Here is a 27,316-nt window from a genome sequence, read left to right on the forward strand (position 1 = left end):
CACACACACACACACACACACACACACACTCAATTCTCAGAGCAGAAAAGGAGAGAGAGAGAAGAAAAGAACAGAGTGGACCACTCTTTAAACTCAGCCAAGTAGAGTCTTCAGTTAATAGTTATAGGCACAGTTCCACTGAATACAAATTGCTTTTTGCTATTATCTTTGTCCAATTCAGCTGTTAGTCACAGGTACTTCTACATCAGGTTGAAGTCCCCTGCTCTCAGAAAGCACAGGGAATGTCAGGAGTAGGAAGGATGTTTGGAGAATACTGCATCTGACATCTAATTTAGAGGAAAGGAAATTGAGACATAGGACATTTGAAAGAATGACTGGAGCTGCTAGGATTAATTGTTATAGCAAAAATGAAACCCCAACTTGTAATCTTACATTAGCATTGAAGTATGTTCACTGTGCCTTGTGGTCTCCTTGTTTGTATGTATCTGAAATATTTTTCACTAAACAAATTTTCTCTACTGTGGTTACATTCATGCTTTTAAGAAACTTCTTTTATTCCTAGAGGAAGTAGAATGTTGCTTAGTTTTTAGAGTCTCTAGCAGTAATGTTATGCATATCATTATATCATATCATGTACACACATGCATAAATTTATTTCAATCATATATTATTGTTTCCTGAGTGCTCACATATGCATCATCTTACTCTCTATGAGACTGCTGAACACGCTCTCTTCAGCGAGTCGTTTTTCAGCTGCATCACTAGTCTTTCCGTATATGAGCAGCAGAGCTGAGTGAGGAGGCCTATGAGCTTTAGATTTCCTTCAGCTAAAAAGCTTTACACAGCAAAGGAAACAGTCAACAGAACCAAAAAGCAACCTACAGAATGGGAGAAGATATTTAAAAATGTTTTATCAGATAAAGGGTTACTGTCCAGAATCTATAAAGGGCTTATCAAACTAAACACCCAAAGAACAAATAATCCAGTAAAAAAAAATGGTCAGAAGACATGAAGAGACATTTCTCCAAAGAAGACATACAAATGGCCAACAGACACATGAAAAAATGTTCAACATCACTTGGCATCAGGGAAATCCAAATCCAAATCACAATAAGATACCACCTCATGCCAGTCAGAATGGCTAAATTTAACAAGCCAGGAAACAGCAAATGTTGATGATATGGAGAAAGGGGAACCCTCTTACACTGCTGATGGGAATGCACACTGGTGCAGCCACTCTGGAAAACAGTGTGAAGATTCCTCAAAAAGTTAATATTAGAGCCACCCTATGACCCAGCAATTGCACTACTGGGTATTTACCCCAAGGATACAAGTGTAGTGATCTGAAGAGGCACCCACACCCCAAAGTTTATAGCAACATTATTTATAATAGCCAAACTATGGGAAGAACCGGGATGTCCATCAACAGATGAATGGATAATGAAGATGTGGTATATGTATATACAATAGAATACTACTTAGCCATGAAAAAAAACAAAAAAGAAATCTTGCCGTTTGCAATGATGTGGTTGGAACTAGAGGGTATTATGCTAAGTGAAATAAGTCAATCAGAGAAAGACAATTATTTGATTTTACTCAGACGTGGATTTGAAGAAACAAGATGGCGGAGATAGAGGAAGGGAGAGAAAAATAAAACAACATAATTAGAGAGAGAGACAAATCACAAGAGCCTCTTAATTATAGGAAACAAACAGGGTCGCTGGAAGGAAGGGAGTGGGGGGATGGATATTAAAGAGGGCATGTGATGCAGTGAGCACTAGGTGTTTTATAAGACTGATGAAATCACTGACCTCTATCTCTGAAACTAATAAAATACTATATGTTCATTAATTGAATTTAAATAAAAAATGCTTTCCTTCAGCAAAAGTCAGTGGACAAAAATAAAAAGAAATTGGTGCAAACTTACATAGAGATCTGATGAAGACCTGCAAAGGGTGAGCAAAAGGATGTGTTAATGAAGTAGCTTACCTTCCTTTGGTGCTAGCAGTAGACCTTGAGAAAAGGATGAAAGATTTGTTTGAGAAGTGAATCAACATGAGACATGGTGTAGAAGGAATCAGAGAGGATGTGTTGACAAGCAAGTTACCACCATGCGTAACAGAAGCTTTTCTCTTGGGGAATTCTGGGAAACCCTATAGGACATGTGACTTACAGTTCTCCCACCTGAGGGGCGAGACAGTTAGGGTTTTTACCACCAACTTTCCTCTGTCACAGAGTGGTACTGCTTCTAGAGAGTGGCTTTTCCAGCTGCCACTGTGCTCAAAGCAAATCTTGAAGGAAAGAACCACAGAAGCTAGCTGAAAGTTCACTGAATGCAGAGGCTGTGAATTTGAGCAGGGCCCTGGCAGTATCTGGTACCCAGCCAACTACTATTTATCTTGTTATATGATAGGCTCAGAAAGAGGAGTCAGCAGATCTTTTTTTTTTATACATATTCTGCTTCATTGAAAGTTGACTAGTATCACTAGTGCTTAAAGCTTTATTTTAAATATTTTATTTATTTGTGTGAGACAGAGAGAGAGAGAGAGCATGAGAGGGAGAAGCAGACTCCCCGCTGAGCAGGGAGCCCTACACGGTGTCCCCACACAGGACCCCAGTTGGCATCACGACCTGAGCCAAAGGCAGACGTTTAACTGATTGAGCCACCCAGGTGCCCCCATAAAGCTTTATTAGAGTGTCTGATCAATCTATAAGAACAGTCACTGGGAATTTTTGGGGAGGAAAAGAAAAAGATAAATTAGACCTTTTGCCTGGCTTCCTGTGTGACTGTGTCTCAAGGCCAAATTTAATTGAAAAGAAAATATTTGTATGAGCAAATCCAGTTGATCGAACTGATGTGTTTCTGAAGGCTGGGTTTTCTTTAGGATGTTCTCTACACTTGAGATGCTATTTGGGCATTTGAAGAAACAGCTGACTGAGCATAGTCTGCTGATCAGGAGGCTGCATACCTTCTTGGAGTCTTCCTTTTGTATAGTCTGTTCCACAGATAGTTTCACGGTGATGAAAGTGGCCTTCTTTGGGATTCCTGCCAGTTCCTCCCCACTCCTAGTAAGTGCTATGAAGGAAGTTCCCTCTGGGTTCATGCAGAAGGAGGAACTTTTCAGGGGGCTTGAACTGCCTAAATGGTGCTCACATACTGTACAGTGTGTGGTGCCTGGAAATACGACAGTTTAAAGCTTCCAGAGATGTCACAACTATTAGTTGCAGAGCATAAGCTCATTGTTCTTCAAAGGAAAAAATGCGTTACTTGTGACTAATCTGTCCCAGAATCTTGTGTGCCAGGATCCTCTTCCTTCAAATGTACTTCAGTATAAATAATTGAGTTAGAAAAAGCAGGAACCCCCTGGATATTGTATGAGACCCACTGTTGGCAATGCAGAAATCATAGCCAACCTTTCGGAATAATATCAGCAGTTTAACACTTAAAAAAATATATTATTTATTTATTTATGAGAGACACAGAGAGAGGCAGGAATGTAGGCAGATGGAGAAGCCAGATCCCTGTGGGGAGCCTGATGCAGGACTTGATTCCAGGACTCCAGGATTACAACCTGAGCCAAAGGCAGACGCTGAACCACTGAGCCATCCAGGTGCCCCAGTTAAAGCAATGCTTACTGATAACACAGAAAGGGACTGTTTTTTCAGGAAGTAGCTTTCAAGAAGGCAACTTTAGCAGTTGGTTGATTCAGATCTTCTGATTGTGCATAAAGTCAGCTCTGGTTATAGTCAGGAGATTGTGCACCTGACCCTTACAAAAAACACCAAATCAGAATTATGATGATATTGCAGATTTTGTATAGAAAACCTTTTGTGATAGCTGTCGGGGTCAGTACCTGTTCGGCCCTACCACCCACCATAATGTAATCATCCATCTGCATCTGTAGCTTCATCTAGAGCATATTATCATAATTGGTGTTTTTAATAATGATCTGGATCTTCATGATATATAAATTCTGTTTGATGCCAATGGATTACTTATGACAGAGAAACATAGTATACATTTATCAAAGATAGTCACTCAATGTTTGAAATAATGTATTGGCGATTAAAGGTACTGATTTAATAGTTAGCTAAATCCCTTGTCAAAGATTACTCACAAGAGAAGTTATTTTTTGTTTTTCTTTTACCACTTTTTAAAGATTTTATTTATTTGAGAGACAGAGAGAGAGAGAGAGAGCAAGCATAAGTGGGGGGAGAAGCAGAGGGAGAGGGAGAATCTGAAGCAGACTCCATGTTGAGCATAGAGCCTGATGTGGGACTCAATTCCCCAACCCTAATATCATGACCTGAGGTGAAACCAAGAGTCAGATGCTTAACCAACTGAGCCACTCAGGCACCCCTGTTTTTTTTAATTTATTTATGAGAAAGAGAGAGCATTCAAGAGAGTGCACAAGGGGTGGCGGGGGAGAGTGAAAGGAAGAGAAAGAAGCAGACTCCTCATTGAACAGGGAGCCCAGCCCGATAATGGGCTTGATCCCAGGACCCTGGAATCATGATCTGAACCAAAGGTAGACGCATAACTGACTGAGCCACCCAGGTACACTGATGTGGTCTCAGTTATCTTTTTATTTTGTTGCTTGTGCTTTAGATGTCCTACCTGAAAGATCATTGCCAATTCCTATATCAGGGAGTTTTTTTCCTCTTTTTTCCCTAGGAATTTCATGGTTTCAGGTCTATTTATCTATATTTTATGATACATTTCGAGTTAATTTTTGCTGGTGGTGTAGGATAGAGGTCATTGTTTTACATGTGAATATCCAGTTTTCCCAGCGCCATTCATCGAAGAGACTGCCTTTTTCCAAGAGAACGTTAGAATTGATACAAAGCTCAGGCAGATGCTGTGATCATTTTACGTTGCTGCCCAAAATAATAGTTCTCAGTATATATATTTGCTGCTTTGAGGAAAGTATCTTTTTGAAGAGCTGATTAATCTGTATTTCTCGGGCAGCCCCGATGGTCCAGCGGTTTAGCGCCGCCTTCGGCCTGGAGGATGATCGTGGAGACCCAGGATTGAGTCCCACGTCGGGCTTCCTGCATGGAGCCTGCTTCTCTCTTTGCCTCTGTCTCTGCCTCTCTCTCTCTGTGCCTCTCATGAATAGATAAAATAAAATCTTAAAAAAAAAAATCTGTATTTCTCTTGCCCTAGAGGATGCAACTTAAAAGTATTTATATGTATAGAACTTTGAAAATTTTATTTAATGGCCTTTAGAGCAATTAATTGCATCTGCCAGCATTTTTATAGGTATTAACATTTCACAGAGAGGCACACATTTGTTGTTTTTTGAACACTTTAATGAGCACATTATGGGACCAAGGAAATCTTAAGTGAATTTAGGGCACTGTGCTGAGATGTCACGTGTATTTCTTTACTGGATTCCCACAGGACTCCATAAGATTCCGTTATAGCTTCTATTTTACAAATGAAGAATTGGAATTTACTGAGAGGAGAAAAATTTTTAAGGTCGAATGAAAGTAACAGAGCAACAACTGAATTTGTATGATGTGTAAAGTCAAAAAAGTGGGAATTATATCAAATTCTGCTCCTCATTTTACTTATATCCAGAACCTAATACATTGGCCCATTTTATGGACTAAATCATAATTGAAAATGTAAAAGGGGGAAAACACACAAGAGTAAATAGCAAGATGAGAATATCTTAAAGTATTTCTGATTTCTTGTCTGGAGTGCTCAGATGTCTGTGGGTTTTGAGATATGACAATTTATATGAATAAATATTTGTCTGACATAATGTTTCTAACATTATTATTTAACTGTTGTATCATGAACTGCCTTTAATTGACATTTACTTTTCCTTTCTTGTCATTAACCCATCTTTTATAAAATATTGCTCCTTAAATTGAAAACAGGAAACCATCAGAAGCCTAAATAAGGCTGAATAGTACACTATGATTACATTGCTTATTTTATGTGTTATTTATTTTAGATAATGTGCCCCAGGAAACTTCTGACTCATGTTCATCTTGTCTTCCAATAAAATGCCCTAAGTCCATCTTTTTTGTTTGTTTTGATAATGCATTCATGATGGTCTGTCTTTCTTTTTTTTCATAAATTTATTTTTTATTGGTGTGCAATTTGCCAACATAAGAATAACACCCAGAGCTCATCCCATCAAGTGCCCCCCTCAGTGCCCATCAGCCAGTCACCCACACCCCCTGCCCTCCTTCCTTTCCACCACCCCTTGTTCGTTTCCCAGAGTTAGGAGTCTCTCATGTTCTGTCTCCCTCCCTGATATTTCCCACTCATTTTTTTCTCCTTTCCCCTTTATTCCCTTTCACTATTTTTTATATTCCCCAAATGAATGAGACCATATAATGTTTGTCCTTCTCTGATTGACTTACTTCACTCAGCACGATACCCTCCAGTTCTATCCACATCGAAGCAAATGGTGGGTATTTGTCGTTTCTAATGGCTGAGGAATATTCCATTGTATACATAAACCACATCTTCTTTATCCATTCATCTGTCGATGGACACCGAGGCTCCTTCCACAGTTTGGCTATTGTGGACATGGCTGCTAGAAACATCCGGGTGCAGGTGTCCCGGTGTTTCATTGCATCTGTATCTTTGGGGTAAATCCCCAGCAGTGCAATTGCTGGGTCGTAGGGCAGGTCTATTTTTAACTCTTTGAGGAACCTCCACACAGCTTTCCAGAGTGGCTGCACCAGTTCACATTCCCACCAACAGTGCAGGAGGGCTCCCCTTTCTCCGCATCCTCTCCACCATTTCTGGTTTCCTGCCTTATTAATTTTCCCCATTCTCACTGGTGTGAGGTGGTATCTCATTGTGGTTTGGATTTGTATTTCCTTGATGGCAAGTGATGGGGAGCATTTTCTCATGTGCATGTTGGCCATGTCTATGTCTTCCTCTGTGAGATTTCTGTTCATGTCTTTTGCCCATTTCATGATTGGATTGTTTGTTTCTTTGGTGTTGAGTTTCGTAAGTTCTTTATAGATCTTGGAAACTAGCCCTTTATCTGATACGTCACTTGCAAATATCTTCTCCCATTCTGTAGGTTGTCTTTGAGTTTTGTTGACTGTATCCTTTGCTGTGCAAAAGCTTCTTATCTTGATGAAGTCCCAATAGTTCATTTTTGCTTTTGTTTCTTTTGCCTTCGTGGATGTATCTTGCAAGAAATTACTGTGGCTGAGTTCAAAAAAGGTGTTGCCTGTGTTCTCCTCTAGGATTTTGATGGACTCTTGTCTCACATTTAGATCTTTCATCCATTTTGAGTTTGTCTTTGTGCATGGTGCAAGAGAGTGGTCTAGTTTCATTCTTCTGCATGTGGATGTCCAATTTTCCCAGCACCATTTATTGAAGAGACTGTCCTTTTTCCAGTGGATAGTCTTTCCTCCTTTATCAAATATTAGTTGACCATAAAGTTCAGGGTCTACTTCTGGGTTCTCTATTCTGTTCCATTGATCTATGTGTCTGTTTTTGTGCCAGTACCACACTGTCTTGATGACCACAGCTTTGTAGTACAACCTGAAATCTGGCATTGTGATGCCCCCAGATATGGTTTTCTTTTTTAAAATTCCCCTGGCTGTTCGGGGTCTTTGCCGATTCCACACAAATCTTAAAATAATTTGTTCTAACTCTCTGAAGAAAGTCCATGGTATTTTGATAGGGATTGCATTAAACGTGTACATTGCCCTGGGTAACATTGACATTTTCACAATATTAATTCTGCCAATCCATGAGCATGGATTATTTTTCCATCTCTTTGTGTCTTCCTCAATTTCTTTCAGAAGTGTTCTGTAGTTTTTAGGGTATAGATTCTTTACCTCTATGGTTAGGTTTATTCCTAGGTATCTTATGCTTTTGGGTGCAATTGTAAATGGGATTGACTCCTTAATTTCTCTTTCTTCAGTCTCATTGTTAGTGTATAGAAATGCCATTGATTTCTGGGCATTGATTTTGTATCCTGCCAAATTGCTGTATGAGTTCTAGCAATCTTGGGGTGGAGGCTTTTGGGTTTTCTATGTAGAGTATCATGTCATCGGCGAAGAGGGAGAGTTTGACTTCTTCTTTGCCAATTTTAATGCCTTTAATGTCTTTTTGTTGTCTGATTGCTGAGGCTAGGACTTCCAATACTATGTTGAATAGCAGTGGTGAGAGTGGACATCCCTGTCTGGTTCCTGATCTTAGGGGAAAGGCTCCCAGTGCTTCCCCATTGAGAATGATATTTGCTGTGGGCTTTTCGTAGATGGCTTTTAAGATGTCGAGGAAAGTTCCCTCTATCCCTACACTCTGAAGAGTTTTGATCAGGAATGGATGCTGTATTTTGTCAAATGCTTTCTCTGCATCTAATGAGAGGATCATATGGTTCTTGGTTTTTCTCTTGTTGATATGATGAATCACATTGATTGTTTTACAGGTGTTGAACCAGCCTTGTGTCCCGGGGATAAATCCTACTTGGTCATGGTGAATAATTTTCTTAATGTGTTGTTGGATCCTATTGGCTAGTATCTTGTTGAGAATTTTTGCATCCATGTTCATCAGGGATATTAGTCTGTAATTCTCCTTTTTGGTGGGGGTCTTTGTCTGGTTTTGGAATTAAGGTGATGCTGGCCTCATAGAACGAATTTGGAAGTACTCCATCTCTTTCTATATTTCCAAACAGCTTTAGTAGAATAGGTATGGTTTCTTCTTCCCCTGGGAAGCCATCTGGCCCTGGGCTTTTGTCTTGGGAGGTTTTTGATGACTTCTTCAATTTCCTCCCTGGTTATTGGCCTGTTCAAGTTTTCTATTTCTTCCTGTTCCAGTTTTGGTAATTTGTGGCTTTCCAGGAATGCGTCCATTTCTTCTAGATTGCGTAATTTATTGGTGTAGAGCTGTTTATAATATGTTTTTGAAATCGTTTGTATTTCCTTGGTGTTGGTAGTGATCTCTCCTTTCTCATTCATGATTTTATTAATTTGAGTTCTCTCTCTTCTTTTTAATAAGGCTGGCTAATGGTTTATCTATCTTATTAATTCTTTCAGTGAACCAACTCCTGGTTTTGTTGATCTGTTCCACCGTTCTTCTGGTCTCGATTTCATTGAGTTCTGCTCGAATCTTTATTAACTCTCTTCTTCTGCTGGGTGTAGGATCTATCTGCTGTTTTTTCTCTAGTTCCTTTAGGTGTAAGTTTAGCTTTTGTATTTGAGTTCTTTCTAGTTTTTGAATGGATGCTTGTATTGCGATGTATTTCCCCCTCAGGACTGCTTTTGCTGTGTTCCAAAGATTTTGAACGGTTGTATCTTCATTGTCATTAATTTCCATGAATCTTTTTAATTCTTCCTTAATTTCCTGGTTGACCCTTTCATCTTTTAGTAGGATGCTCCTTAACCTCCACATGTTTGAGGTCCTTCCAAACTTCTTGTTGTGATTTAGTTCTAATTTCGAGGCGTTATGGTCTGAGAATATGCAGGGGACGATCCCAATCTTTTGGTATCGGTTCAGACCCGATTTGTGACCCAGTGTGTGGTCTATTCTGGAGAAAGTTCCATGTGCACTTGAGAAGAATGTGTATTCAGTTGAGTTTGGATGTAAAGTTCTGTAGATATCTGTGAAATCCACCTGGTCCAGTGTATCATTTAAAGCTCTCGTTTCTTTGGAGATGTTGTGCTTAGAAGACATATCGAGGGTAGAAAGAGCTACACTGAAGTCACCAAGTAAAAGTGTATTATTATCTAAGTATTTCTTCATTTTGGTTATCAATTGATTTAAATATTTGGGAGCTCCCACATTCGGGGCATATATATTGAGGATTGTTAAGTCCCCTTGTTGGATAGAGCCTTTAAGTATGATATAGTGTTCCTCTTCGTCTCTCACTACATTCTTTGGGGTAAATTTTAGTTTATCTGATATAAGGATGGCTACCCCTGCTTTCTTTTGAGGACCATTCGAATGGTAAATGGTTCTCCAACCTTTTATTTTTAGGCTGTAGGTGTCCTTCTGTCTAAAATGAGTCTCTTGTAGACAGCAAATAGATGGGTCCTGCTTTTTTATCCAGTTTGAAACCCTGTGCCTTTGATGGGGTCATTAAGCCCGTTCACGTTCAGAGTTACTCTTGACAGATATGAGTTTAGTGTCATCATGATATCTATTCAGTCCTTGTTTTTGTGCATTGTTCCACGGAACTTCTTCTTAAAGGGGAATTTTAAGAGTTCCCCCTTAAAATTTCTTGCAGAGCTGTTTTGGAGGTCCCATATTCTTTCAGTTCCTGCCTGTCTTGAAAGCTCTTTCTCTCCTTCCATTTTGAATGAGAGCCTTGCTGGATAAAGTATTCTTGGTTGCATGTTCTTCTCATTTAGGACCCTGAATATATCCTGCCAGCCCTTTCTGGCCTGCCAGGTCTCTGTGGAGAGGTCTGCTGTTACTCTAATATTCCTCCCCATAAAAGTCAGGGATTTCTTGTCTCTTGCTGCTTTAAGGATCTTCTCTTTATCTTTGGAATTTGCAAGCTTAACTATTAGATGTCTTGGTGTTGAACGGTTTTTATTGATTTTAGGGTAGTATCTCTCTATTTCCTGGATCTGAAGGCCTGTTTCTCTTCCCAGATTAGGAAAGTTTTCAGCTAGGTTTTGTTCAAATACATATTCTGGTCCTCTGGTCCTTTTGGCGCCCTTGGGAACCCCTATTAAACGTAGGTTTTTCTTCCTCAGGCTGTCGTTTATTTCCCTTAATCTATCCTCATGGTCTTTTAATTGTCTGTCTCTTTTTTCCTCAGTTTCCCTCTTTCCATCAACTTGTCTTCTGTGTCACTCACTCATTCCTCTACCTCGTTAACCCTCGTCATTAGGACTTCTAGTTTGGATTGCATCTCATTCAATTGATTTTTAATTTTTGCCTGATTGGATCTAAATTCTGCAGTCAAGAAGTCTCGTGAGTCCTTTATGCTTTTTTCTAGAGCCACCAGTAGCTGTATAATAGTGCTTCTGAATTGGCTTTCTGACATTGAATTGTAATCCAGATTTTGTAACATTGTGGGAGAGAGGACCGTTTCTTTCTTTTGAGGTGAGGTATTCCTTCTAGTCATTTTGCTCAGTGCTGAGTGGCCAAAAACAAGTTGTATTGGGAAAAGGAGAAAAAGAGAGAGAAGGAAAGAAAAGAAAAAAGGAAGAAAAAAGGAAGAAAAAAGGAAAAAGAAGAAAAAGCGAAAGAAAAAGAAAGAAAGGTGAAAAAAAAGGTGGGGGAAGCAATCAGAAATAAAAAAGAAAAAAAAAAACACACGGGGGAGTATCCTCTGATTCTGTAGACTTTAAGTCCCTTGACTTCCCCTGGAACTGGTCCGTCCAGCTGGTCTTCTGGGGGAGGGGCCTGCTGTGCTGATTTTCAGGTGTTAGCACTTGGGGGAGCTGCTCTGCCCCGGCCTGGTGCAGGGCTCAGTGGGGGTTGTTTACCCCGTGAGGCCCCAGGAGGAACAGCCCCAGTGGCTACGGCAACTCTGGAAGCCTGGATTCAGCCTCCGCAGGAACTACGGGGCTCTCCGTCCGCAGGGCCTGGAGGCTCCGGGGCGGGGCCGCTGATCTGCTCAGCTCGGGGCAGGAGCGTCCTCGCTGTCCTGGGCCCTCCCGGCCTCTGCCTGTCCCGGGGGAGGCCGGATCCTGGGCTGTGTCCCGGCGCCCTGTGCTCCGGGGCCTGCGCTGTGGGATTCGCGCTCCCGCCCCGCAGCCCCCTCCGCGGAGCCGCCTCCCGAGCCCCTCCGAGCTGCTCCGGGTCCCGCCGTGCGCGCTGCAGCCCTTAGGGAGCTCGGCGCACTCTCCCGGGGCGCAGGTGTCTGTTAGTGTCCCCGGGAGCCCGAGGGCATCCCCGCCCTCCTGGGTCCTGCTCCAACTCCCTGCGAGCCCCTTTCCGCCCGGGAAGGTTGGTGCAGCTCCTGCTCCTCCGGGACGGGGCTCTCCTGTCCTGGGGACACTCGCCCCGGCCTCAGCCCGGCGCCTCGCGGGGCCCCTCCCCCTCGGAGGCCTTTTGTTTCTTTATTTCTTTTTCCCCGTCTTCCTACCTTGATAGAAGCGCGGACTCTTCTCACTGTAGCGTTCCAGCTGGTCTCTCTTTAAATCTCAGGCCGAATTCTTAGATTTTCAGGATGATTTGAAGGTTATTTAGGTAATTTGGTGGGGACAGGTGACTTGGGGACCCTACTCTTCCGCCCTCTTGCCCCTCCTCCGGTTCTGTTCACTTCACTCAAACATGCAAGGCTCACCAGTGAGCTTGTGTCTACTCAATGTAGAGTGAAACCTCTAGGCTAGATTCTTTCTGGTATATAAAGTCATGACAAACATAGCACTTCTGTTCTGTGGCTTGCTTTCAGTTTTTCCTTGTAGACTTTCAACCTTGGACAGCCCTGGGCATGACCCATCGTAGCACTTGGATGCTTCCAATACCATTCGGTTATTTTCAGACATTTTCTTACACCCTCAGAGATTTTTCTTTGTCATGAGCCCTTTAAATAATTTAGAAAGTTACAGCCATAAAAGTTTTAAGGCAAATAGCTAAATATTTCATGTATTTTGCATTTAAAGGGCTTATACCATCAGTTTTGAATTTTGTGCATGACTCCCACAGAAATAGACTGAAGCCAACAAAATTTCTTGTCATTTAGTAAGTAAAATCTTTCCTCAATGAAATTAAAACACGAGTGGGGAAATACTGGAACTAAGAAATATAAATTCTCCATCTATCTTCTATCATATGTCTTCTCTACCTTTAAAAAATATTTTAATATCTCCAGATATAAAATATGCCAAAGTAGCTATCCCCTATACCCTTCACAACAATGAATCTTGTTATGATTGAATAAACAAATCACAGGTTTATTTAGTTTAAACCATAAATGTGTACTAAAAGCCCATTTATATTTATTCACTTACTCAGTTGGCAAACAGGAGATAGGCCTCCCTGGGCCCAGAGTGTGCTGGGTGACAAGGAGGAGGAATTCAACGTCTCTGCTCTCAAGGGTAAATCCTATAACAGGAGACTGAAATGAGAATATATGATTGATCACATAATGTGATCCATACTACAAAGAAAGAATAATCCATCCTAGGGTGTTGCTTAAAACCTACCAAATGAGGTGGCTTTCTGCCTTTGCAAGATGATTCAGATTTTGTAACCTCTGAAGAGGGAAGTATATTTCAGTCTGAGAATAACATGTGCAAAACATGGGAGGTGGGATAGAGCCAACAAGCTCCCACTGGGCCCTGGCAGGCCTTGATGGGTGACTATTCCACTGCCTAGAACAGTGCCTGGTAGCTGCTTAATAATTATAATATAAAATGTATTGCAAATATGTTAGCACCTAAGCATATTTACAATATATACTTTGAAATAAAAGTATGTATTAACCTTTCATTGTAAGAGGAGTTGGTGGGAGTTGAGGTGGTAGAGGGTTGGGTCATCTAGCAAAGGAGCTGATGTATCCTGGAATGAACTTTTACCTTGGATGGTCTGGGAAACCATGTGAACTTCTAAGCATGGAGTGACATCAATTAAATGTGCTTTATTTTTTTTAATAATGAATTTGTTTTTTATTGGTGTTCAACTTGCCAACATACAGAATAACACCCAGTGCTCATCTCGTCAAGTGCCCCCCTCAGTGCCCGTCACCCATTCACCCCCACCCCCTGCCCACCTCCCCTTCCACCATCCCTAGTTCATTAAATGTGCTTTAAATGGGGTGCCTAGATGGTGGTGCAGTCAGGTGAGTGGCTGGCACATGGTTTCTGCTCCGATTGTGATCTCAGGGTCCTGGGATTGAACTCTGTGTTAGGCTCTGCACTCAGCACAAAGTCTGCTTCACAATTCTTCCTCCCTTTCCATTTGCCTCTCTCCCAGCTCACTTGTACGAACTCTCTAAAATAAGTAAATAAATCTTTAAAAAATAATAAATTAATGGAAATGGATCTCATTGCCTATTTTTCTTGTAGTCCTTTCTGAAAATGCTTATTACTGTAGAAGTAACATGCAGTCATTTCCTAGAATTCACAAAATATTGGAAGAGAAGTATGTTAATCTAGCAATAAATCAGCACCAACATTCTGGCATACTAGCTCCTGGTGTTTTTGAAATAGACATTTTATACACAGAATATATTTTACATAGTTACAATCATAATGTATATCTGATCATGTATCTACTCTTGAAAGTTTACATTATACATTATGTGTTTTGCACATTATTAAAATTTTCACTAAAATCATTTCTGAAAATTTATTAAATCTTATAAAATCAGATTATATATACAAGTTATAAGATCTTGCTTTGTCTCACTAGTTTGTGTATGTGTTTTTGACAATTTATGTTAATAATTCTTTCATTTTGGTAATACTGTAAAGATCTATCAAGCTTTAAATTTATTATTTGAGGATCTGGCAATAAGTGTAATACACCATTCCCATTTCTAGGTCTCATTCAGTGTGTTTAGAATTTAATTGTCAAATCACCTTTAGTTAAGTATTGCCATTGTAATATTTATTAAGCCCCAGTTCCACTCTTTTTTACCCAAGAGTTCGAGACATATATTGGCATAATTTACATATACACATAATATAGCTATTCTTTATTTTTTTTTAAATGAGTCTTTTGCTATGTCCAATTTGTTTTAGGAATTTTTAACTGCAAAAAAAAGTTTGTTTTTTACTCCTACAGTTGAAAATAAAAAGTATTCTCTGACTTTTCACCATCAAACTTAGAGACAGTCAGTGCTTTTCAACTAAATATTTATTGGATCTGAATGTAGCAGTATTAAAGAAATGTGTTTTAATATTAAGGCCCAAGCTCTGGAAGCCTTCTATTAAATTAAACTGAATAAGGGAAAATCAGATTTATTTTCCTATTTTGTACTGCCTTTCTTGAGTTTTGTGATCTGTGCTGTTCATTTTCAAAATCTAGTCTTAAATCTTTTGTGATGTATTCAAGTTTTTGAATGCTGTTGGTGTCGATGTATGTATTTATTTACAAAGAGAATTTGTTTTTCTTATGGTCTTCCACTTTTTGGTCTTTTGTTTTAATTGTTGTAATAACTAAGTAGAGACTGATGAACTTTTTCTGTAAAAGGCCAGATAGTTGAGTACCTTATGCTTCTTAGACCAAAGGGCTTTGTTCACATTCAGCTCTGCCTTTTAATGCAAAAGCAACCAAGGATGAAATGTGACCAAAAGAACATGGATGCATAGTACAATTTTCATTTGCAAATACAGGCAGCTGCCATGTGTTCTGCAGTAATAGGTAACAGATAGAAACAAAGATATCCGGATAAAATATAAGTAATCTATTAAAAATGCTTTTATCTTTCTATTCTTTTAGTTTATTTTAACTAAGAATGAATGAGTTTATTACTCCATATTTAATAGAAGCATTCAGTTTAAGTACCCTTATATAAACATCTTTATCCATTAGGCTGTCGTACTATTTTCTGCTATCTTGGATATTTAATTGGCATGGATTGTTGGAACACAGCAGTTGATTTCAACCTACACCAAAAATTAACCCATCCTTTTGAGTATATTTTATTTTTTAACTGAATGTACATTCATACTTCACCAAGTTAAGTCATTAGTAAAGAAATTAGTGTTAATAGCCCTCGTCCTATAATGGATTGGGATTTGAATCAAGTATAGATTGTGGCTTCCACTTTCTGCTGTTTGTAAGCCTGACCACTTTTCCAAGAAAGTGAACCCCACTGGAGACATTCCCTTTTCTGGTAATTTCCCTCTGGCCTTTTATGATACTTTGTAGATCTCAGAGATCACATTTTCTGAGTGTTATATCTAATTGCTACAAGTGGTCTGCACTCTAATTAGTGACAAAGGAAGCTTGCTTGGAAACAATGAATACATATGTACATGTTCAACTTTCCAGGTTTACACTAAAAATTCTGATGATGAAAGTTATTTTCTCTCTCTTAAGCTTTAAAATGAAAAGGGTATAATATTCCATTTTATCTTCTCTGATGGCTAATTCTTTGAAATTTTACCATTCTTCATCAGGTTTTGTATGTTATATATTTCTATGTATTTTTGTATTATTTTGTATATTTCTCTTGTTCCACAAACTAAGAAACATTTTCTACCATTTACCTCCAGGAGAATGTAATGATCTTTATGGCTTAGAGTGCATCATTGTAGGGTTGTACTTTTAATGCTGAGAATCTTCATTAGCTGGTCCTAATCTACTACCTACCTGTCTTGTACCATACTTGCTCTGTACTGTGGACACTGCAGGTATGGATTCCATTCAAGACTTCACTCAACCTTATAACATCCTAACTTTCCTGTCTGGAAAATGGTCATGAATGTATCTTCTGAGGCTAGAGTTAAGATTGCTTTCTTTCATACTCTCCAGGCAGAGTCTCCTGCTTCCTCTGCTAACACTAAACTAGGACTTCTTCGTCTTTAGTTATCAGTCCCCTGTCACGAACATCACCTGCCCCCTATCACAGTGCCCTGTGACAAACATACTGAGCACATAATTACATGTTGACATGAAGGAACACATAGAGAAAAGGAAAGACACTGATCATTGTACACTCTTTAATCATATTTTCTTTCTTTATCTTTAGGGATTCTTGAAGTTTTACACTGTGTGTTAGTAGAAAGTCCGGAAGCTCTAAATATTATCAAGGAAGGACACATTAAATCCATAATCTCACTTTTAGACAAGCATGGAAGAAACCACAAGGTAAGGGAATGAATTTATTGCCATGAATGAATTCTGGAATAATCTTAAATATATTTTTAAAATAAGATAACTTAGAAAAATAACCTTTAAAAGTCGTGTCAAATGTGTTACGAGTGTTTTTCACTTCTTTTTTTTAATATTTTTTTAAAATTTTTATTTATTTATGATAGTCACAGAGAGAGAGAGAGAGAGAGAGAGAGGCAGAGACATAGGCAGAGGGAGAAGCAGGCTCCATGCACCTGGAAGCCCGATGTGGGATTCGATCCCGAGTCTCCAGGATCGCGCCCTGGGCCAAAGGCAGGCGCCAAACCGCTGCGCCACCCAGGGATCCCTGTTTTTCACTTCTTAATTACAATCAGATAATATTGTTTAGAGCTTATTTTTTAGCACCGTTGAGACACTGAGCAATTCTCAGTTTGTATGTAAGAGAAACTTGTAAAATATGTGAACTGGTGGCTATTGTGTTCAAATGGCTGGGTTACAGGGAATGTGTCTTCATTGAAAAATGCTGGGATACTCAAATCTGAATAAGAGAGTTCGTTGGCTGAAATGATTTCTCTTTTCAGGTTCTGGATGTCTTGTGCTCTCTCTGTGTCTGCCATGGAGTAGCAGTGCGTTCTAACCAGCACCTCATCTGTGACAATCTGCTGCCAGGAAGAGATCTCCTATTACAGACGCGCCTTGTAAACCACGTCAGCAGGTAGATTCAGATAGCCACCAAATAGGTGGCATAACAGGAATTCACGTCCTAGCTCTGTAGCTAAGACATCATGTGGTCTTTTTGATTTATTAGGATATTTTACATATTACCCTTCTGTCAGTCAGATGGGATGCTAATAACAATAGGTGAACCAAGAAGAATGTGCATTTATCATAAGGCTTTAAGCTTTCATATTTACATACATATGTGGCCGGGTTATCACTGATCATCTTCAGGAGCAGGCTGACAAATTATACTGAGATATAGTTGTATATAAATATGTTTTGAGCTTTCTTAGAATATAAGTAAAAATGCTACCCTTCAATGCCAACTTCAAAGTGGTTACTATGTATAATAAAAAGTTGAATTGGAATGTCTAAAATATAATAAATTCCATAAAAAAATAAAACTACATTTTTGGTTGGATGTCCCTAGGTATCAGACATTCCCTGAATACTGTTTGCCAGTCACTATTCTATACACTTTGCATGTGCTCTACACTGGGTAGAACTACACTGGACTGGATTCAACTAGTCCAACGAGGTACTATTATACACATTTTATAGGTTAAAATGTTGGACTGGAAATGGAACTCAAATCTAACACCAGAGACTGAGCCCTTAAATGGCAAGCCAAGTTGCCTTCCTTATACCAAATAGTATAATAAAAATAATAATGCAGTTTACAATTAAAATATTTAATGTGATAGTAATAATTTTGATATATATCTAGCAGCTATCCAGGAAGTATTCCCTACCTTACCCTGTTTTATTTTTTTTTTAAGATTTTATTTATTTATTCATGAGAGACAGAGAGAGAGGCAGAGGGAGAAGCAGGCTCCCCACGAGGTGGGGAGATGGGCAATGTAGGACTCAATCCCAGGACCCTGAGATCACAACTTGAGCCAAAGGCAGATGTTCAACTGCTGAGCCACTGACGTGCCCCCCTTACCCTGTCTTAAACAAAATGTAGGGTTTGGTGTATATTCCTATATTGTAGTTTTTACAGGATTGATTTAAGACTTCCCGAATGGCTGTGTATATCAGATGTACTGTTCTTGAGTGATATTTCCTGAGACTGTCACTAATCCTTAGCATTAACGCTGAGTCTAAATCTCTTATAAATGGAATTAAATACAACTACCTAGAAATTCTTCTGCCCTCAGAGAGGCATAGAGGACAGCAAAGCTGCTTATCACCTAGGTTCCTTTACCAATAAACATGGCTCTTCAGCCTTGTACCCTACCTGACTACAGCTTAGTTAGGAAAGTGTCTGCATGTTCTGAATTAATAATAACTCCATGAATTCTAAGGGCCTGTTATACTGAATATCTCACCTTAAACATAATCAACGGTATAAAATATGCTGAAGAGCAATTTGGAAAAAATAATCTTAGACCCCTGGGGTACATGGCCAAGTAATCTGAAAAGCAGACACCCATCATGGAACCTTAACTGTAAGCTGGTTAGCACTGCCTACCACCTCAGTGATTTAATAATTTTTCAATACTGAAAGAAAACGTAGATTTAATATGTTGCATTTCAGAGAGGCAAGGCCAGTGTTCAAAATAGATGTAAATGGATACAGCAGGAGGTTTGTCCATAATTTCTCATGTGCTCTTCCTGTCTCTTTAAAGCATGAGACCCAATATTTTTCTGGGCGTCAGTGAAGGGTCCGCTCAGTATAAGAAGTGGTACTATGAGCTGATGGTGGACCACACGGAGCCATTTGTGACTGCTGAAGCCACGCACCTGCGGGTGGGCTGGGCTTCCACCGAAGGGTACTCTCCCTACCCCGGAGGCGGTGAGGAGTGGGGTGGAAATGGAGTCGGAGATGATCTCTTTTCCTACGGATTCGATGGCCTTCACCTCTGGTCAGGTCAGCAACCATCTGCCTTCTCCCCCATGTGCACGAAGGAAATCTGTTGCCCTTGCTCTGTGTTTCCAAAAGCTATCTATGCTGCATATAATCAGATACATTTATTCTTCAGAAGTTTATCATGGAAACTATAAGTGAGAATGTTAAAGTAAAAAGCAGAATTTCACTAGGGGTAAAACAAAACTCTTTACAATTATAGTACATTTCCAAAAAACTGTATTGTTGGTAAACAGTATGTTCAAAAAGTGGCATTTTGATTCATCAATCAGTTGCGAAGAAACAAAAACCAAATGAGAACCAAAATTTATGTTTCCTACTTGCTTAAAGAGGTATGTGCAAAGCTTTAGCTTCTAACCTAAAAAAGAACCAAAAATAATAATTAGAGTAAATATGTTAAGTCACACCTCCTGGTCATAATGTAATGTTGGGAATCAACCATTTGTAGCATGTACTATGGATTCACGTTTTAATGAGATGACACTTTGTGTGGAACTGTTTAAAATAAATATATAGTTTATTTCACCAGGTGTTAACCTGAACTTTGATAGTTGAATAAATATTAAAAATTAGGAATAGATATAAAAATCATATCTATATATCAAATTTACATATAACAAATCCATTTCTCTGGTTTATTAGGAGGTGCATTTTGGTTGGCTCTATTCAAAAGTTTAGTTCTTCATTATAGAGCTATTTCTTAGTGGAATTCATCTGGATTCTGAAGACATATGCTTGTGTTTAGAATACAAACTGCATTTAGAATATAGTTCTCATAATATTTTGTAACCTATTTAGCATACAGAAAATATGCTAAGTCACCTTACAAATAAAAAGCTGAAGTTTGTCTCTGAGGAGGACAAGTGATATTCATTTATGAATGGTTTAGAAGTCTAGTAACTTATAGAAATTTTATAAGTGAAATTGAATTAAATCTGAGTTTATGGTAATGGGTTTATAAATAAAAGTACTTTATGTCATTGTATTTTATCATTAATATTTACTGAATTTTTCTTTATTCAGTGGCCATAGCTCAGTAGTTGGGAAGAGATGAAGCTCTGTTTTGGATATTTCCTCTCATCACAGAGGCATGTAGTTGGGGACCTGGTAGTAGTATGGTGTGTTTATACATGGTGTACTGTTCTGGCCAGAATATAGTTAGAGAGCCTGTTCTCATAATACAATTTTCCTATTGACTGAACAGAGGCAAAGAGCACTAATATCAGAAGGCCTCACAAACATAAAGTAGAGGTAATGTCTCTTTTATGATACATTTTAACTTTTACTTTTCAGTTTTACTACCTCCTCTCTTTACCTCCTAGTATGGCCCCATATGACATGGGTCCTCAGAAGAATGAAACATGTTAACTTGTTTTCCCACTACATAGAAATTAGGGAGAAGATCGCTCTGTTAAAATAATGCTGAGTTGTTTCCAATGATTTTAATCATACAACACCACTTGATTTTCATTTTGGCATTTAGCTTTGAAGCTTTTTCTTTCAACTCATAAAAAGAACCCCATGCTCATGGAATTGACCTGTATATACTACACTTTTTATTACAAAGTATCTGTTAAATAAAACAATAAGAACAACAACAACAAAAATTCAGTGAATCTATGAATATATCTCAGAAAGAAGGATAGGTTGTGGAGTTAGGAGATTAGGATAAAGTACTCAACTATATTTTTAAAATGACCAAAAAGTATGCACCATGTCTTGCGTGATGTTGATAGGTGTGGTCTCTCAAGCTACTGGGGTCCATCAATCAAATGACAAAAAGAAATAAGGGGCGTCCAAATTTTTTGGTAAGGAAGAAGTAAAACTATTTGCAGTTGACATGATACTATATATAGAACACCTAAAAGACTCCACCAAAAAAACTGCTAAAACTGATACATGAATTCGGTAAAGTAGCAGGATACAAAATCAATGTGCAGAAATATGTTGCATTTCTATACACCAGTAATGAAGCAGCAGAACAATCTCATTTACAATTGCACCAAAATCCATAAGAGACATAGGAATAAACCTAACCAAAGAAGTGAAAGATCTGTACTCTGAAATCTGTAAACCACTGATGAAAGAAATTGAAGATGACACAAAGAAATGGAAAGACATTCCATGTTCATGGATTGGAAGAGGAAATATTGTTAAAATATCTGTACTACCCAAAGCAAGCTGCATATTTAATGCAATCTCTATCAAATGCCAGCAGCACTAGAATAAAAAAAATACTAAAATTTATATGGAACCAGAAAAGACTCTGAATTGCTAAAGCAATTTTGAAAAAGAAAAGCAAAGCTGGAAATACCACATTTCTGAACTTCAAGCTATATTACAAAGTTGTAGTAGTCAAAACAGTATGGTGCTTGCATAAAAATAGACACACAGATCAACAGAATGGAATTTAAAAACCCAGAAAGAAATCCACAGTTATATGGTCAATTAATCTTCTATAAAGCAGAAAAGATTAGTTAATGGGCATATGAGAGTCTCTTCAACTTACAGTGTTGGGATGACTGTACAGCAACATGGAAAAGAATGAAACTGGACCAGTTTCTTTTACCATACAGAAAATAAAATCAAAATGGATTAAAGACCTAAATATGAGTCTTGAAACCATAAAAATACTGGAAGAGAGCACAGACAATAATTTCTCTGACATTAGCCGTAATAAATGTATTCCTTGTTTTATATTCCTTGTCTTTAGAGACAAGTCTAAATCAATTGGCTTCTGACTGATTTACCAAGGTTAGAGTACTAGTTGTTTAGATAATTTTCTTGGGGTCACTCTCCTATTCTTTTTCTTTTTAATAATTAAAGTAGTATTTAAATGTGTGATTTCTTGTATAGAGCACATTCCTCACCACTTAATGTGCTTAATTTAAGAGTGGTGGTGTTTTTTGGAATGAGAATTGAGCTCAGGAGCAAAAGTTTTGCACTTTGTCTTCACTTATTCCTTCCAATTTAAACTTTGCACACAGTGTTGCTACATTCTCCCTTCTGCCAACGCAGAACTGGATTTTGGGCACCCAGGCTCCAAGTGTTTTTAAGGGAGGGCCAGAAGTGTGAAAAATCTTGGTGCTTTGGGAGCATTTAAATATGGAAGTGTGGAGGAATATCATAGAATAGTAGGAGAGAAAGATGGGTACATATTTCTAATGCAAGAGTGATAAATCAGACTGCTACTGTCTTCGTTTGTATCTAATGATGAGGACAGGAATGTAGTTCTCATGTGTATGTCATAGGTTGGCATAAAGGTGACCTGCAAATGCTTCTAAGTGGATTCAACAGCATGGATGCCACTGAAATAGTGGAGTCGAGGTTGTTCCCTAGTGGTCCTGTGTCTTAACTGTTTGTTCCAGGCATCACAAGAATTTGCCATGGAAGTTTTTAGTTCTTAACATAATAATATCCCCCAGACTGAGCAGTGTATTTGGTGTATATAAATATCCGTATAAAGACATTTTTATTACCTATAGATCTTGATACAAACATGGGTATAGACCTTTTTATGTCAGTTGCATGACTTTTATATGATTTATTAGGAAGCCATCTTTATTATCAGGGAATAATAGAAGTACTGCTTGATAATGAATTTATTGCTTGCAAATTTGAATATTGGTAAAATTAAAAATATACACATTTTAAAAAGTAGATGTGCTCTACCACTGACATTTTAGATATGCTATTGGTAAAAATTTGGGGATGCTGAAAATTTTTAAAAAGGTCTTATAAAAATGCAAATCTTGTGTCATGAAATCTATTTTTGTCTTTGCTCAAATTGAGAAATTTTGTATGCATTTGTGAGCATGTGTTTGAGAGCCTTACCTTCATGTCTTCCAGTGTGCCCACAGAGACTAATTAGCAAAGGAGTTTTGTCATAGTCAAGAATGAGCATAGGCTATAGGTTGGCCAGGGCAAAAAATAACATTTATCAAATAATCATTATCATGCCTCAACTCGTATCCTGCTGTACTTAGGAAGGCAACCAAGATCTTGTGTGAAATAGACTATTAAACAAACCAATTGGCATGCATTTGCCTCTCAGCAAACAGTGCACCAATGAACACATTTTCTGTTTTCATTATCTGTATTATTTTTATTTTATAAAACAAAGGAGATTTAATATTTGGAAAGGGTCCTGACATAAAAGTCCTGCTGTGTCTGAGACTCTATGTTCTTTTAACCATTAATTTAATCATCATATCAATTCTGCAAGGTGATGGCATTTGGCTTACAAGAAATCAAGGTTTAGAGAGGTTGTGTAATTTGCTGATGGTCATACAGCAGTAGAAGGTAAAGCATCTGTTTGAACTCAAATTTCTCCCTGGAGATTTCTCTCTGACATCAGTCTATTTTCAGTCAAAGCAGATCTGATGCCATCCTTGGCCAAGCAGAAGTTGCTCTGCATATCATAAGGTCCATTTTACAGTGAAGAGAGCAGCATGCGTCCTGGGGAAAAAAAGGGCAACCGTTTTTGTATATGTGCTGCCGAAGCGAGCACTGGGCAACCGTTTTTGGACAAATAATTTAACATATGACATTAATATGCATTTAAGATTTATTCTCTTCCAGTATTATGCATTGATTTGTCACTACCTACTCAAATCTTTGCCTCTGAAGATGACTCTATGACAGGAAAAAAAATCACGTTCCATGCTGTTTTTCCTCCATAGGTTGCATTGCTCGTACTGTAAGCTCACCAAACCAGCACTTGCTGAAAACTGATGACGTCATCAGTTGCTGTTTAGATCTGAGTGCCCCAAGCATCTCATTCCGAATTAACGGACAACCTGTTCAAGGAATGTTTGAGAATTTCAACATTGATGGCCTCTTCTTTCCAGTTGTTAGTTTCTCTGCAGGAATAAAGTTAGTATTTCTATGTGTTTTGGTCTGTGTCCCTTCTGACTTCTCATACTTTCACAGAAGATTCTGCACTGTCATCACCCATGCTTTGCTAACCTTCTGCCTCACTCCTGAGCATCTGTATCCAGAGCATTTTTCTTGATCCTTGGAGGAAAAGGTAAGATTCATCCAAGGGGGCATCTTGGGAGGCCAAAAAATTTGTCCACCTGTTCTACCATTTAGACGAGGCAGTCTGGTAACTCTACCCCAAATCAGTGTCCTGAAATATTTCAAACCCACGGAAGTTTACTTATTTATTTAATAAGGGAAAATGAATAATATTACATAAGACAATACCACTTATTTCTTTATATTTCATTAATTTCCCTTTTCTTGTCATCATATTTCCCCATCCCACTCCAAGCCCCCTTATTCTACAGAAACTAAATGGGGTTTTTTGTTTGTTTGTTTATCAGGTCAAATTATCTCTTCTCTGTGTTACCTTCTATCTGTTACCCTTGTAAATTATCTGCCTGTGATCAGTTGGGTCATGATGGTTTACTCTAACCTTTTGCTTTCTTGCTGTTAACAGATGGGAAGAGATAAATAAGAATTCTTTGCAGATTTACAAAGAGAACTTTAACAAGTAGTGGTCTGTCGTGATAAGGGGCTATGCTGTCACCTATTAATATGTGTATGTAGCTACTTGACGAGAGTGGCTTCCTTATTATAATGGACCATTAAGTTATTCTGATTGTTCTTCCCATTATAACTCTCTTCATTTGAATAATTCATGGTTATAGAAACATCATTTTGAAGAAAGGACAGAGAAAGCATGAAATATTAGCTATCCACACAGCAATGACCTTTTCTGGCGTATTTATACAAATTTTATTTATTTATTTATTTTTCTTTTTTAAAATTTAAATTCAATTTGCCAACATATAGTATAACACCCAGTGGTCATCCCAAGGGCCCTCCTCAGTGTCTGTCACCCAGTTACCCCCATGCCCGCCCACCTCCCCTTCGGCAACCATTTGTTCGTTTCCCAGAGTTAGGATTCTCACATGGTTTGTCTCCCTCTCTAATTTTTCCCACTCAGTTCCCCTCCTTTTCCTTATAATCCCTTTCATTATTTCTTATATTCAACTTATGAGTGAAACCATATGATGATTGTCCTTCTCAATTGACTTACTTCACTCAGCATAATACCCTCCAGTTCCACCCATGTTGAAGCAAATGGTGGGTATTTGTTCTTTCTGGTGGCTAAGGAATATTCCATTGTATATATAGACCACATCTTCTTTATCCAATTATATTTCTTTCTATAAGCTCTGAATGTTTTAAAATTTTTGTTCACATTTTTTGCTCTTTTTATTTTATTGGCTTATTTACTAATACTATTTTTTTTGGCCTGGAAATGAAATACAAATTAGAAAAAGAATTGCAAGGAAAATGAAAATTTGATTTCACTTTTGTAAGCTGAGAGCCCATGAAATCAGTATGATTTAGCTATGTTTCATAAAACATGGTTCAATGGAACTTGGGTTAAATTTTTTTAATTAAAGGAGTTTGGTATATAAAAGATTTTAGTAAGTCTCTTATTGAATAAGAAATAAGGTGTAGATTTCTTCTACAAATGAAGTATCATTTGAGTTCCCTTTAAGGAATTTTACTGGGAAGTTGGACACTGGAAAGTGACTAATTTTTCTTTTTATCAGGCCTCATACAGTTCTGTAATTTTAAGTAAAGATAGATGATAGATAGATGATAGATAGATAGATAGATAGATAGATAGATAGATAGATAGATAGATGTTTGCTCTTTCTCTGTTGACTCTTTGGGCCCCTTGAGACATTAAGTGATCAGTTACCATTCATAGGTATTTCTCCTACAGTAGTATGATGCATACGGTTTTGCTATTTCTCCAGTGAGTGATTAGTTGTCTGGTCCGTTGGTGTAATGCAATCAGCTTTTCCCATGATCATGTTTTATCTTTTGTGCTTCAAGGCTCTTAGACTCTAAGATGCCCTCATTATGAGGGTAAAGTCTGGCTCCAGATAAAGTTAATTTTGGGCTAATGATTTATTCCATGCATTTTGTTGATTAGGGAACTTTCTGTATACCAGAGCTATGACTGACCCCGACATGCATCCTTTTCAGGGTACGCTTTCTGCTTGGGGGGAGACATGGAGAATTTAAATTCCTCCCTCCACCTGGGTACGCTCCTTGTTATGAAGCCGTTCTGCCGAAAGAAAAGTTGAAAGTGGAGCACAGCCGAGAATACAAGCAGGAAAGGACTTACACACGGGACCTGCTGGGCCCCACGGTTTCCCTGACTCAGGCTGCCTTCACACCAATTCCTGTGGACACCAGCCAGGTACCCAGAGCATCTGTGATGGTGGCCATTTGTACTGTCATATTGTCATACAGTCTTGAGGTACTGTGGCTTTTGGACTCTTTTAACTGCAACCCATAGGGATGCACCTGACAGTCATACAATTTATATGCATAACTGAAGAAAGTTTTGTAAAATAATGCCTACCTTCATCAGGTCCACTCATCTATTTTGTATTCAATTCTCTTCTTTTTTTTTAAGACTGACCTCAAGGCACTGCATTGATTTCATGATATACTAATGTGGATCACTGAAGGTAATGCATGCTAATTTTAGGGTGCACTTTTTATATAGGGTGGACATAGACCTTTTTATTTCTTCAGGCACCTAGATACACTATTATTTTGAAACAATTTTACGGACCTTTATCTTAAGTAGAGATTGAGATCCTGATCTCCAGAGTCAAAGTGCCTCAGGTCATTTGTCAGCATTGGGACTTGAGGAAGTAACCCTTCTTTGTCAATTGGGATGCTAAGAGTATATTTGACATAGTTAATAAATAACACATTCACATGATACTTTGCAAACAGGCACCTGAGAAATATGAGTCCTTATTCTTGCTTTTCTGTTTCATAGATGTGAGCATATCTTGACATTGACAATGAATTAAATAATTCTTGCTTTATCTTGGTGTTAAGTAACTTCAATAAGGTTGGTTATTCAAAGTTTGTTTGTGAATATCTTTCTGAAGATCTAAGAGACTGCCTCTGAGGTCTAAAGTAGAATTAATACCAGGCCTCGGAAAGTTCAGTTGTTGAGCAAATACTTGTTTAGCTCCTCAAATCCTATTTTTTGTCTCATCATGCTGGCCTTATATATTTATTGA

General features: G+C 38.4%; 1 protein-coding gene across 1 annotated transcript in view; it reads left to right on the top strand.

Annotated features, from left to right (window-relative positions):
- RYR2 (ryanodine receptor 2) overlaps positions 1-27,316 on the top strand; it is a 755,069-nt gene that overhangs the window by 411,611 nt on the left and 316,142 nt on the right. Inside the window, exons 18-22 of the mRNA XM_055308992.1 lie at positions 16,548-16,666; positions 17,233-17,366; positions 19,003-19,244; positions 23,924-24,116; positions 26,256-26,472. Of these exons, the coding sequence (XP_055164967.1) occupies positions 16,548-16,666; positions 17,233-17,366; positions 19,003-19,244; positions 23,924-24,116; positions 26,256-26,472 (905 nt within the window). The remainder of the gene's footprint in view (positions 1-16,547; positions 16,667-17,232; positions 17,367-19,002; positions 19,245-23,923; positions 24,117-26,255; positions 26,473-27,316) is intronic.

Source organism: Nyctereutes procyonoides, unplaced genomic scaffold (assembly GCF_905146905.1).
Source record: "Nyctereutes procyonoides isolate TBG_1078 unplaced genomic scaffold, NYPRO_anot_genome, whole genome shotgun sequence".
Classification (NCBI taxonomy): domain Eukaryota; kingdom Metazoa; phylum Chordata; class Mammalia; order Carnivora; family Canidae; genus Nyctereutes; species Nyctereutes procyonoides.